The 13,300-nt window shown below is 39.8% G+C and overlaps 1 protein-coding gene across 2 annotated transcripts in view; it reads right to left on the bottom strand.

Moving 5' to 3' along the window:
- LOC126162323 (protein regulator of cytokinesis 1-like) overlaps positions 1-13,300 on the bottom strand; it is a 140,160-nt gene that overhangs the window by 70,188 nt on the left and 56,672 nt on the right. For both annotated transcript variants that reach the window (XM_049918749.1, XM_049918748.1), the window contains exon 9: positions 4,712-4,859. In XM_049918749.1, the coding sequence (XP_049774706.1) occupies positions 4,712-4,859 (148 nt within the window). The remainder of the gene's footprint in view (positions 1-4,711; positions 4,860-13,300) is intronic.

The following is a 13,300-nucleotide window of genomic DNA, read 5'->3' on the forward strand; positions in this document are numbered from 1 at the left end:
CCACTTTCTTATAAATAGAGGTCTCCATGGATACGAAAAATGGTATCAGCATCTGCAGGTTCCTTATTGGAAGGCACAATCCTGTGAGCAACATAATTTTACTTTTTGAAGTTATGTGTGAAAGTAAATTTTCTGAGATAAAAAAGTTCCTTACTGATGTGGTACAATGAGTTGTGGTGCAGCAGCTCTTTGGAGTGTCAGAGACGAGATGTGACCACTACGAGGTAAGGCATGGCAGAGAGATCACAAGGCTCTGCTGTGCTGGTACATTTGATTGTTCCCAGAGAGCAACAATGCTCAATGAGCTGGAACAGCCTGTTATAGAATATTACTGTCGTGCGTATTAAAAGTTTAGGTGGGCACATAACAGATCATTATTTAGTTTCAATAATATTTCACAAGTTTGTTTTGAAATTAAGTGTTACTGATGCTAACAGTAAAAATTATAAAATATCTTGGTGAGCAATTTTTAAATGCTATCCAAGATTATTACAACTTCCAGTTTTTCATCAACAGAATCAATTAAATTGACTTAATTCTTCTCACACAAAAATTTTTAGACCTTTGAACCACTACAACTTAATGGCTCAAAAATATTATTGTCCCATCGTGAGACCACATCTCTTTTTCAATGACTTCTGCAAACATTTCTGAATGCCAGACCTCTAAAAAAGTTCTGATAGCTTGGCGAGAATTTATTAGTTGCTATACATCACTCTTCTCAAAACTGGTATCTCCTCGAGTAGTGCTCTAGAACAGTATTGGTGGCATGCGCCAAATATGAGAGAATCTTACATCGACCAAGTTCTGCCACTCTTACAATTTTTGGACTTCTGTTGGCAATAAACGCACGCACGTAGGTTATGGGTGCTCAATGGTGAGGTTATCAGCACCCTTACACTCATTAAAACAAATGAATGTGGCTAAAACCTCAAAAATTATTCCACACTCATGCACTCAAATTGACCACAAAATCATCCTATCTCTCATGTACCAAAACAGCGGAGAAAAAGTAGAAGCAGCTATACATGAGATTAAAACACAAGTAAAATGAGAAAGCAGCTAAAAGAAAGGCACAGACAAATGTAACTGGCTGACTACTTACAAAAAATGTGGATGAGCCAATGACCCTGTTAACACACAAAAATCATCACCCTAAAATCTTGGAAAAGATGTTGGACAATTCACAAAACTTGAACCACATCCATTTGAAGGTTATTTAAAATAGAAGGGATATCTTTTGGCAAATCCACCACGGCCCGCTGGTCTTAAAACAAAACAGTCCAATAAAATGTGGCGCACAGTGACTTTTATGCCACAAGCCCACACACTTAAGGATCCTCTTGCCAGAGCAACAAGCCATGCGAAAATTAGCAAGGAGGACCTCATCCCATCAAAGTGGGTGGAAAGAGGTAGCTATGGCCGTGTTGTTGGCTTTACTAGACAGAGCTTATAGTATGTCAGTTCCAGCCACTCGTCTTCCCAACTACACATTACTTTGCACCTCAACAGTGATGTGTTAGTATGCAGGGGGATGGCACAAGAAATAACTGAGTATCACAACACACCTCCTTCACTGATAGATCCACCCTTTCATTCCCCAAAATACCCATGTGCCCTTATGCAGCAGAAAAGACACCTCCTTCCACAGTTGTCGTAGCTGGAGGAGGGCATCCTGGATAACTTTATCTGCTTGGTACAAATGTTAGAGTGAGTGAAGGGCACTCAGAGAATCAGGACAGACAAATTTACCACCGAAAGAATGTATCGTATACTCCATTGCCTGCAAGATCACATACAATTTTGTGTTGAAGACAGTAAATTCTTGAGGTAGTTGGACCTTGAGGACATTATCTGGGAAAACAACAGAGCAACCTACGGAGTCCCCCTGTTTAGAACCGTTCACAAAGACAGATACACAGTTGTGGTGCTCATATAAAATGTAGGAAAATTTTGCATTAAAAACAGGAGGATGAATGCAATCCCTTCTGTACTGCATTGAATCTAAATTCCCCCAGGCCTTTGCAGTAACCACGGTGGCAGACGGTTAAAACCCTGGATCTGCTCCATATTAACTGACTCCAGCACATGCTAAACACAGAACCCAATTGGCATTATGGCTGATGGACAGTTGGAGGTGTACCAGAGGCAGACGAGCAACAATATGGTCTCTGGGTGAAGTCGGTGCTGCAACGAACTTACATGCCAGATGTAGCACGAGTAGTTGCTGCCTGATGGTGAATGGCAGTTCCCCAGTCTCAGCACAGACACTGTGTATGGGACTGGTCCTATAAGCACCTGTGGCCATCTGAATCCGCCATGGTGGACAGTGTCAACTATATTCAAATAAGAAGGCCTCACCAGTCCACATAACGTGCACCCACAGTCCCGCAACAACGAAAGCTCTATAAGACTGGAGCAGAGATGCCCTGTCCACTCCCCATAACTGTGGCTAAGGCACTTTATGATGTTTCAGTGCCTTGAGGGTTCTGGCTTTCAGGTTTCTCAGGTATGGCAACCACGACAATGTGGAGTGAAAAACCGGGCCCAGAAACCTCACACTCTAAAATGTGGAGAGGTGTCCCTCACTTGCAAATCAGATAAATTAAAAATACAGTGAGAACAATTAAAATGTGCACGCACACACAATTATCTGCAGAAAATTGAAAACCCATCTTTGCAGCCCAGTCCTCTAACCTCCGCAGTGAAAGTTGCAACTGATGGATCACAGCTGCAACAGTCAAGGAAGAACAGAAATCAGCAAAATCCTCCACAAATATGGAGCTGTATGTATATGTAAAATTGTTGAGGGCTACAGCAAACAGGGCAACACTTAAAACACTAACCTAAAATCTCTGGATCCACAATGAGAATGGTTACGGAGTTGCACTGTCTCGAACAAACAGACCAGACAACAGTTAACCATTCACTCCAGGGTCTTTCCTACATAGCTTGTTAAGGTGATTCTCTGATAACTACTGTGACATGTTTAGTCCTTTCGTGGTTTGTGGAGAGGTATCAAATTGCTTCACTCCACAAGTCAGGGAATTGATCTGACTGCAATATTAAATTATAACATTCAAGGAAGGATTTCCTTTGACACTGCTGGCAAGTATCGAAGCATGCAGTATTGGATTTGATTGTGACCAGGTGCAGTATCACAATTCTCAGACAGTGCAGATTCCAGCTCCCACATGGAGAAAGGGCAATTGTAAGACTCACAATTGTGGGATCTGAAATCCAATTTGCTCCTCTCCACAGTCACATGGTAGTGGCAAAATGCCAGATCTTTGCTGGTATTGGCAGGGTTTTCACAAAATGCTCTGCCAGCATCTGAGCAATCTCTCCACGCATTGTTTGGAGACGCCTCTGTTTCAGCACTGCTGCTATAAATAAGTGAACCACTGTGTTTATTGAAAATCCTCCAGATGGCTTCTTGTACTTTTGGAGAACAAGTGGAATTAGTAATAGAGTCCAGGAATGCTTGCCATTACCTTTTCTTTCTCTCCTCAATTACATGTCGAGTCTTTGCTCTTGCAACTATAAAGGCTATGAGGTTGTCTGCTATCGGGGGGCATTTAAACAGTCTAAGAGCCGTGCACCTGTCTCAAATTATTGAACAGTACTTATCTGTCCACCAATGTACTGGTCACTTCCTAAGATGACCTGAGGAATCAATAGGTCAGTGGCATGATGGATTACTCACGTGATGTCGTCCACCTGTTCATGGATGCTGAGAAAGTGTTCAAACATGCCAACTTTCTCTTCAGGGAATGCTCCACTCAGCAGTTGAATGAGGACTGGGAAATCGTCACTAGAATGAAGGTCGTCAATGACCTCCCACTGAACAGTCTGCAAGGACTGGAGAGCAGAAAGAGGTCAGTGGCCGAGAATGACCCAATAGCAGTACGGAAACGAGTGCGAGTACCCATGTTGAGGATGCACAGCTTGTGAGATGTAATAAGGCACTCTAAAACCCGACCCCAAAGCAAGGGGTGTCAGGGGCTTTATAATGTGTTTCTCGCAAGCAAAGGCTGGCAGTTTCAGTTCCTCCACATATGTCCTGAACCCATTAACATTCCACTGTAATATGGGAGCCACCTATCACAGGGGTTGTACTTTCACAATGTCTTTCTGCCAGGGAGGAGAGCCCTTAATGGCTGGAGGCTCAATCTTGGGGTGAGATGACTGCCCCCATCCGACATCAACGTCCATTAACTCTACCAAAGAGTCAAGAGAGACATTAGATAGGATGACATTGACATCGTCAGACTGTTTATCTCCCAACTCTGTTAGTGATGGATGCCTGACCTTCGTTTTTTTGACCTGGGTAGGCTTTGGAGCCACAACTGCAACAGTGGTAATGGCAGCACTGTATGTTGCACCAGACTGAACCTTAGGGGGAGCAGGGAGCTCCACAGCATTAGCAACCACAGACTTAGGTGATGCTTTGGGAGGAAGTATAGGCCGTGAATAGCTGCAGCAGCGCAAGTACACTGGTTAATACAGGTATTAGAACTAACACAAGCTATCTTCGTTTGTGTAGCAGCATCAGTTTTCTGTACTGGCTGTTTAACAAACTGACACAAAGGAGGCAGCGAACATAGAGTGCTGCAAGGTCTTACAAATCATCTTTGACTTACCATTGGGGATCCACCAAGTGGTTTAAATCTTATTGTTTGATACATACATATATTAACAGAACATGTACCTTCTGTATAACTTTTCTTTCCCTTTCTTCCCGAAGTAACTGACCTCCACGGTTGTTAAACAAACGATCTCTATCATTAGCTTTACTTTCCAAGGCAATCATTTTCTCCCAAAGTTTTTGACGCTTCTCCATTAACTGAAACAAAGGCCTGAAAATAAAGATACTTCATTAGAACACTCTACCTGGATATATCACACAGATGTTCTATTATTTTACTTGCTAATAACATTTAACCTAATAATATACCTGCTTTAACTTTTCATATTAATTTAAAAATTACAGTATAAAGCCCAAAAGTCACAGGACCTGGTACAAAAGACCTGTCCTCACCCAAATAATGTATTATGCTTGAAGTTCAGCAAAATATACATACATATCATTCCTAATTTATTTTGTTTTTCATACTCTACAGGACAGATTAACACACTGACCTTTTTTTATAAAGTCTGGCATTCACTTGAGGGAGTATTTTCCACCTCGAATCTGTCTAATTGTGACCCCCTTTATAAAGTTTTCATGAAGTTTTGAGTGATTACTACCAATATTTTAGTTTGATGTTTTTCCCATAAATGGCTATCAAATTTGCATTCATTTTAGATTCTTGAAGCAAGTCTCTTGATCTTGACAAGAGATGTAGTGTGTCCTTAAGCCCTTTTACATGAGCGACTCTCTGGATTCATTCTACTGCTAATGGCAAATTAATCTACCGCAGAGCCCTTGATGATTTATTTGGGAACTGAGTTTCACCTATTGTGAGGACGTTGTTTTTGCTTACATGATAGCATCAAAATTGCGTGTGTAGTTAGAGCTGTCTAGTGAGGAGTTTCACACCTGAATGGTGGTGGTTGTTGTTGTTGTTGTTGTTGTTGGTGTGTGTGTGTGTGTGTGTGTGTGTGTGTGTGTGTGTGTGTGTGTGTGTGTGTGTGTGTGTGTGTGATGCACCCCAAGAGAGGTAAACCTACTTACCCACTTGAAGATGGAGATAAATGATCTTGATCTTTGACAGTGTAGGTTTCAGAGATTGAAAGCACAAGTGAGAACACACCACGCAAATGGAAAGGCTCTGTCTATACTAGTGTTTTACTGATAGGCTGGCTGCAAAAATCAGCACTGGTTCAGCCTCAATGTGTGGCCGGCAATTATTAATGACCACCCACCAGAACCAGACATATTTCCACAATGCCACAGAGATGCAGCATATCTGCACTTCCTGCAGGTGACTGCCTCCTCTGGTGACGAAAGACATGCCTTTGGTGGTACAAAGGGGAATGTGACTACTACATGATGGCTCCAGCACACTTCTGCATTTCCATGTGGAGGGAGGCATTGTGTCATCACTTATCCTGATCACACATTGAGCCTGAACCATGGCTGATGGTTTGTGCCACCATACCATTAGAACAGATAGAACTTTCCCACTTGCCTTGCGTGTTCTCATATGTGTCTTAGACACTGAAACCTACACTGTCAAAGATCTTATCTCCACCTTCAAGCACCTCTCCTGGAATATATTTCCATATGACCTTTCCAGCTCTTCAGCCTCTCAGGGATTTTTTGTTGCAGTTTTTTTACCAAAATCATCCTGTATATATATACACTTCCTTTGTATCTTAGAAAATTATTTTCCTCAATGTAATTCTGACTTGTTCCCTGTTGAAATACTTTTAATAAAAACTGTTAATCTATTTACATACTTATTTCTGTGTAGTGTAGGCTTTTTATTAGTGCAGGTATTGTAAAAAGTAAATACCCTTTTTCCTTTTAGATATTTTGTCTCTCCTGTGGGAGAACACTAACAAGAAAAATATTAGGCCCTTGTGCAACCTTTACAGTGTGCCACAAAAACAAAGCTAAAAAAAGCAGAGATTATCAAGGCACACAATCCGTTACCGTAGTAAGTTAGTTTGGTGAAAATAGGTTAACTACAAATGTTAGTTGACAATGCTGCAGTCCCCAATGTCTGCACATGTGGTCTGTAGCAAACTCAAGATTTTCGAACTTTACACCAGGCACAGTCAATTGATCAATTGCAGGGACCAGAAAATTTAGCATCTATTTTTGGCAAAATTAGCTTCTATTTGTATTGAAATTTGGATCTGTTTTCTTGTCTGTAAATGATTAGATGCACAAATTTAAGTGGTTGTCACACTACATGAGTGAAGACAAACTAAGCCTTACAAAAAAAGGAAGAAGAAGAAGAAGAAGAAGAAGAAGAAGAAGAAGAACTGATTGTCAACATTTTGACTGGAATGTTTGCTTTTCCAAAAATTTCAACTGTGTTTTCTTCGAAATGGCCTTTATTTTCTTTGTTTGGTTGTACTTAAGCTTTCAAAAAATGATTGTTCGGTGAAAAAGCAGCAACCTCCTCCTGACAGTGAACCGAACGTGTCTCTAATTTAAGGTATTTCTGGGCATTACTTTCCTTTCCTACCTGTTTAGATGATTACAAAATCTGCAGAACATCAATTTTAAGCTTTTGTGGGCATTCATAGCTGTGTGACCCTTGCTTGACAATGTTACAGGTAGAATTGACGAGGCACTTGGCATAGCAGTGGGACAGAAAGTGACTATTAGAACTATAGGGAAAAAATTTGGGTGCAGTTGAAACTCATGACAGATTTTTTTTCCAGTTGCTACAGCACAGAATGTGGGCACTATATAGTCACTAGCATAAACAAACTATTGTTTTGAGTGCCATAGGGGTGAGGAGCAGTGTGGGGAAACAAGGCCCACCTCCCTTTCGCAGGGCTGCAGCCTACACTCATGTTCTGCAAAAGCAGAAGTGACACATTGCCACTGGGATCACCGATCTCTTCTAGTGTTTTAAGGATCGTAACTTAAATCTGTGATGGCCCAGAATTATTCACTTCACTTATTTCAAAATAAGAAAACAGTGAGCAATGCATAACAAAGCATTTCGGATGGTTACTGCACAATTGCTTGTTAAGGGTAGTATTGTATAGTTAACACTGTAGTTCAGGCACAACCTCTAGTGGTACTTGATGCAGTCACAGTTCTAAACATCTGCTAGCTAATTTTCCATGTTAAAAAATGTCTGTACTATTCCAACTTTTGATCTTTAGCTAAGAAACAAACGTGTGTGTTATAATCAATAGGTCGCATGAGTATTAGGTAGCATTAGGCTTTTATGTTAAAACAGGTCATTCAGCCACCCACAAATGACATGGAGTTGTAACATTGTGCGCATTGATATGTTGTTGCATTCACGCACTTTCTATTTTGCAAACAGATTTTTACACACGTTATCTTTCCAAATTGGTCTTCGCCAGATGAACACTAACAGTACCTGAAAACTGGTTAATTTTCAATATTTATATGCAGTAAACACTGCTATTTCAGCTACCTCTGATAAAATAGTTCATTTGGATTTGACTCACTATGAAAGGGTCTATTAAGTAAGTTCACAATTTAAGGCAGAACTCTCGCATATTTTGCATCTAATGCATGATACAAATGTTTCTGGTCCCTAATCACTGACATCTGCAATTATTACTCAGTCCTGTCAAGGGACTAAGCCAGAAAGAAATGTTCCCACTTCTAGTGAGTTAGCTTGTGAATAAGTTTTCTTTGGCCACCATTAATCAGTAATTCTGACTAAGTAATTTAAATACAGTGTCGAAAACAGCTGTATAATTCATCACGTAATGTGGACTAACTTGGCAACTACTTCTGTACTGGGGAAAGTCTAATCTACTTCTAATTTTTTACTATATGAGGCAGAGCATCAGAATACATTTATCTCTTTCATAATGCAGTAACACTTCATACACACACGAGTTTTAACATTACATTTGCTCAGTTCAACATGCATCACAGTTCCTGTCAGAAGAACTGACTACTCAACATCTTGGGGTATCTGTGACTTGCCCTGTCTTTTTAAACATTACCAACCTCTCCTTGTTTCTTCCTCAAGGAAGAAACTAAAACTTCTGAAAGACTGGATAGTTTCTTGTACTTGCATGTGTACATCAACATTCCTGGAAATTTTACCCCCTGAATTTATGTACTGGCCAGCCAATGAGTCTCCATTTCTTTCTCAAGTGAATTTTTCCATTTGATACGATGAACTTAGTATTAGCCAATTCCAAATATGTTTAAAACAAAAACACAGGTTGACTTGGTGTGGGTAGTACAAATACTTAATTCTTGAAACTGAAAGTGGGCTTGAAATCACAAACAGCAACAAAATTTTATATAGTGAATGGAAATACTCCAGAAAAATACAATGGATGCTCATGGTGGTAGCATATTTATTTCTGTGAAAAATTCAGCATGTCTAACGATATAAACACAGAACTGGAACCCGAGAGATACTACATAATTCACAGAAGGCTCATAATAAATGAGGGAGGAGGCCATAAAACTGCAGAAAAATAGCTGCAATAGTACACACAATAACTATTACATTACAGCAAATTATTTACATGTCACACTGATGTGCAAGGAATGTGGGATATAGAATAGAGAAAGAGGGAGATTGTGCAGCGTATAGTGTGTGTCCGAGAGAAGTAGGAGTCAGGGAAACAGGGGTGAAGGTCAGGAGCTAGTGAAGACTGAGGTCAGTAGGAAGGTGGGCTTGAAGGCAGTATTGATCAAGTGTCTAAAAAATATGCAGATGCAAGACCTAATGCACCAAACCAGCACATCCAATTAAGTATTGTCACAAGCACAGCTACCTTATTAAAGGAAGGAACACTACTAGAAGCAGTCATGTTAATTACCAATTATTTTGTAACTTCCGCCCAGCCTTTTATGTGGTCATAGCCTCCAAACAGATGCCAATTCCAATAAATGGCCATTGACAAATGGTGGCAGAACAAGTTGCTGAGCACAACGTGCTTTATGACCAATGCCATCTAAATCTTCCTCCCAATAGCAGCTTAAATTACATAGACAAGAATTCTCCTTAGCAACACATTCAATTAATCTACAACCACACTTTTCTCTCTGCAGGTGTCTAGTTCCTCTATTTTATCTACAACCCAACCATCCATTTCATGGTGTACAACAAGCAACTTACTGCCTGCACCATGGCGTGCTCACAGATCACATTTCTATCTGCATACATCATGTTCTTCCTCACAGCTGTTAGCACCCCTTCACTCCAACCCTCTTTGTTCCTCACACTAACTCAGTCCAATACAAAACCTCATCCTATTCGAGATGCCATACTGGGACAATGTAACTGTGTTTTTGTTGGTCTCACTACTATGAGAGAGAGAGCAAGAGTAAAAAATTTTAACTACAACTTCTATCTCGTTTGTGAGGCTATGGACTGCTAAACATCTCAAATATAAAGCTAAACCCCTCTCTTACACTTTCCAGGGGACATAAATTGCAGGTAATGTAAATAATGGGAAGTTACTTTTAAGCACATACTTCAGTTTTATTTTTTATGAACACCCTGTTAGCTTACACTTTTTGATGAAAAATCCAGAATTATAGTCTGTTTCAATTTCTTTGGGTGAGTTTTTTTCTGTCTGGTTGTCTAGCTCATAAACACATTCAAAAGTCAAAGCTACTAATGGTAGGCATGAAGTAACATTATATTCCCCTGACAACTTGTTACATCATACATTAAAAATGATCTTTTATAAAAAAGAATCAAGAATACAGGATAACAGCTCACAATGTGTGATATTTACTATTTACATAAGACAGGGCTTCAGTGACAGATTAACGTTTTATAAACATCATCATGAAGTAAAAAGGAACCTGCATATGCAGATACTCCGTCCAAAAGGCCTCATACGGCCCAAAGGTACTGATTGACCACCATGTCATCGTCAGCTGATAAGTGTCCCTGGATGTGGATATGGAGTGGGGGGTGTGGTCAGCAAATCGCTCTCCCGGCTGTTGTCAGTTTTGTGACTGGAGCTGCTACTTCTCAATAAAGCAACTCCTCAACTGGCCAGAAGAAAAAAAGAGGCTGAGTGCACCCTGCTTGCCAACAGCACTCTGCAGACACAGATGGTGACCCATCCAAGTGTTGGCCAAGCCCGACAGCACTTAACTTTGATGATATGACGGGAAACGGTGTTACCGTTGCAGCAAGGCCACACAGAGTGGTACAGTGAAACCTCTATTTTATCTTTCCGTGGGGTCCAGACTTAAAAACCACAAAATTGCGGAAACTGTTAAAACCCCCAAAATACAAGAAAAACATATATAAGTCTTACATGTGATTAAAAATTATAAGCCTCGCCAATACATGGTATAGAATCTGTGTAAGTGAAAAAAAAATTAAATGTAAAATACGAAGCTTATACAATAGTTTGCGGAAATGAAATCAATCAATCCTTAAAAAAATCACAGATGTGTAGCAGCAAGTAAAAACTCGTCAAAAAATTGAAACTGGTATCTGGGTAAAAGATAATCAAGCTATTTTTCTGACATTCTACGACCACAAATCACATGTCAAAACAAGTGTTCTGGGACACCTTTCCTTTGTGTTCACCCAGAAAAAAGTAAAAATTAATAACATTGTGAATGAAACCGAAAACCGTGAAGTACGGTGAAAGACATTGGAATCTATCATGTGGGGTTGTGTATTTTCCTTCATTAGCCAATGGCAGTTCAGTTGGGTCGAGTAGACTTCAGATTGTGTACACAATAAACTCTAAACATGTTTCCGGCTACATGATGTGGATACCGTCTATCTAAACATCTATCCATAGCAATGTCCATACAGAAAAAAGAAAATGTTTCAGCTAAGCTACCACATGTCACTGCTGCACAGCGCAAGTGTATGTTTATATGTCACATTATTTCGTTTGTTGTATAAATTAATTAGGGGTTTTGTTTTCTCGTTCTATATTAAGTTTTTCCGGGTGGCGCTGGGGGGGGGGGGGGGAGGGGGGGGGGGGATGCAGTGGACAAGACAGCAGACTGTCGAGTTGTTATCTCTGTACCAGGCAGATGGCTGCTTGTGGAATATATGAAGCAAGCAGTACCAGAACAGCAAATAAAACAAGACACTCTCCAGAAAACTGCTGTTACATTTGGTGAAATACTGAGAAAGACTTTGTAGAAATGAGAGTAAGATCATTTGTCTTAGCTTGCTTTGAAATGTGTAATTAATACTCCAGGGTCTGGAATGAATCTCCATTGACAAGAAACTAAGACTAACAGCCTGTCTGTTCTAATTGCTTTCCTAAACACCCCCCCCCCCCCCCCCCCCAAATAAACGATACCATATTTCCCAGAAATTCAAAATCGCTAAATGTTATCCAAGTGAAATTATGGAAACTAAAGCATCTTCCATATTAAGTTCCTCTATGAACCATGTTTTTCCCACCATTTGTTCTAAAGTATGTTTTCGCTCACCAAAGACAACTGTTTGCAAACCAACAAATCTATCTCATACAATAACTAATTCAATTTTATCAACCATTATCAACTACTATATAAACTCTCCATCAAAATAGTATTTTAGTTTTTAAACCAATTACAAAATTCTTTGATAAACACAACCTTACACTTATGTTTAGGCTTATGGCCTTCAGGTTATGAACAATGACAAAGTCTTTTATTTTGTTTTCTTGTACCTTCTAGCATTTAGTGTTGCGAACAATGCGAATACACAGAAATGTTTGCTGCCAGTGTGGACAGAAACAGAGACAAGACACTAAGTCGTAAACAGATGCAAAACACCATAGGAATTAATGTTTCCAACAGAAACATGTTTTCAGTGGCAGTGTTCATGCAGCTCCACACTACTTTTTGCAGTAGTGATGTCACTAGTGGGTTTTCAACTATTTACTTTTGTGAGCACTTGTGAACAACACCTGTGTGAACTATGTGCATTCTGTTTATTCATTTCCTTCAAACTGTGTGACTTATGCACACGGTATGCCGTTTCAAAGCAATGGTGCATTGAAAGTATCAGATCACAAATACCTCACACTATCATTAAGTATCTATTAATAAAGCATCAACGACATAAGGTTGCTAGAGATTTTATGATAACTGATGCACAATACATGAATCAGAGGAGCAAACTGTAGTGTCGTGGATAGCATCAAAGTTAGCCGAGTTTGATGTTAGCAACCCAATGCATGCCAACTATATTTGTAATACAGTATGTTCTGCAATATTTGATGCTGCTCAACATCTGTCTGATTAGATAATGAAGGACGAGATAAATATATGACTATTTGTTTAGGGATTTATGGTCATTTCTGAGTGCGTAGTTAGGCAGAAACCTACTAGGACAGCTTACATTTATGCGAGTGAAATGAGCAGCAATAAAATTCATATTCTTCATTGTCACAAATACCTTGTGGGTTATTCCCGAATATGTGGCGATTTCCTACTGTGTGGTTACACAAGAACCTATGATGACTGCTTAAATTGCTGCAAGTGAAACGAGGAGCAATAACATTGATATTCTTCCTTGTCACAAATATTTCACATGTTGCACAACCACCACATATCCATCTAAGAGTTCTCACCACAACAGAGATTCTCCTGTCACTAACAGATATGTAATAAATGTAAACTTGACACTATAGCGATCGACAAATTGATATACTCATTCCTGGTTGCCTACACAGCGCCACCATTCAC

Source organism: Schistocerca cancellata, chromosome 2 (genome assembly GCF_023864275.1).
Source record: "Schistocerca cancellata isolate TAMUIC-IGC-003103 chromosome 2, iqSchCanc2.1, whole genome shotgun sequence".
Classification (NCBI taxonomy): Eukaryota; Metazoa; Arthropoda; class Insecta; order Orthoptera; family Acrididae; genus Schistocerca; species Schistocerca cancellata.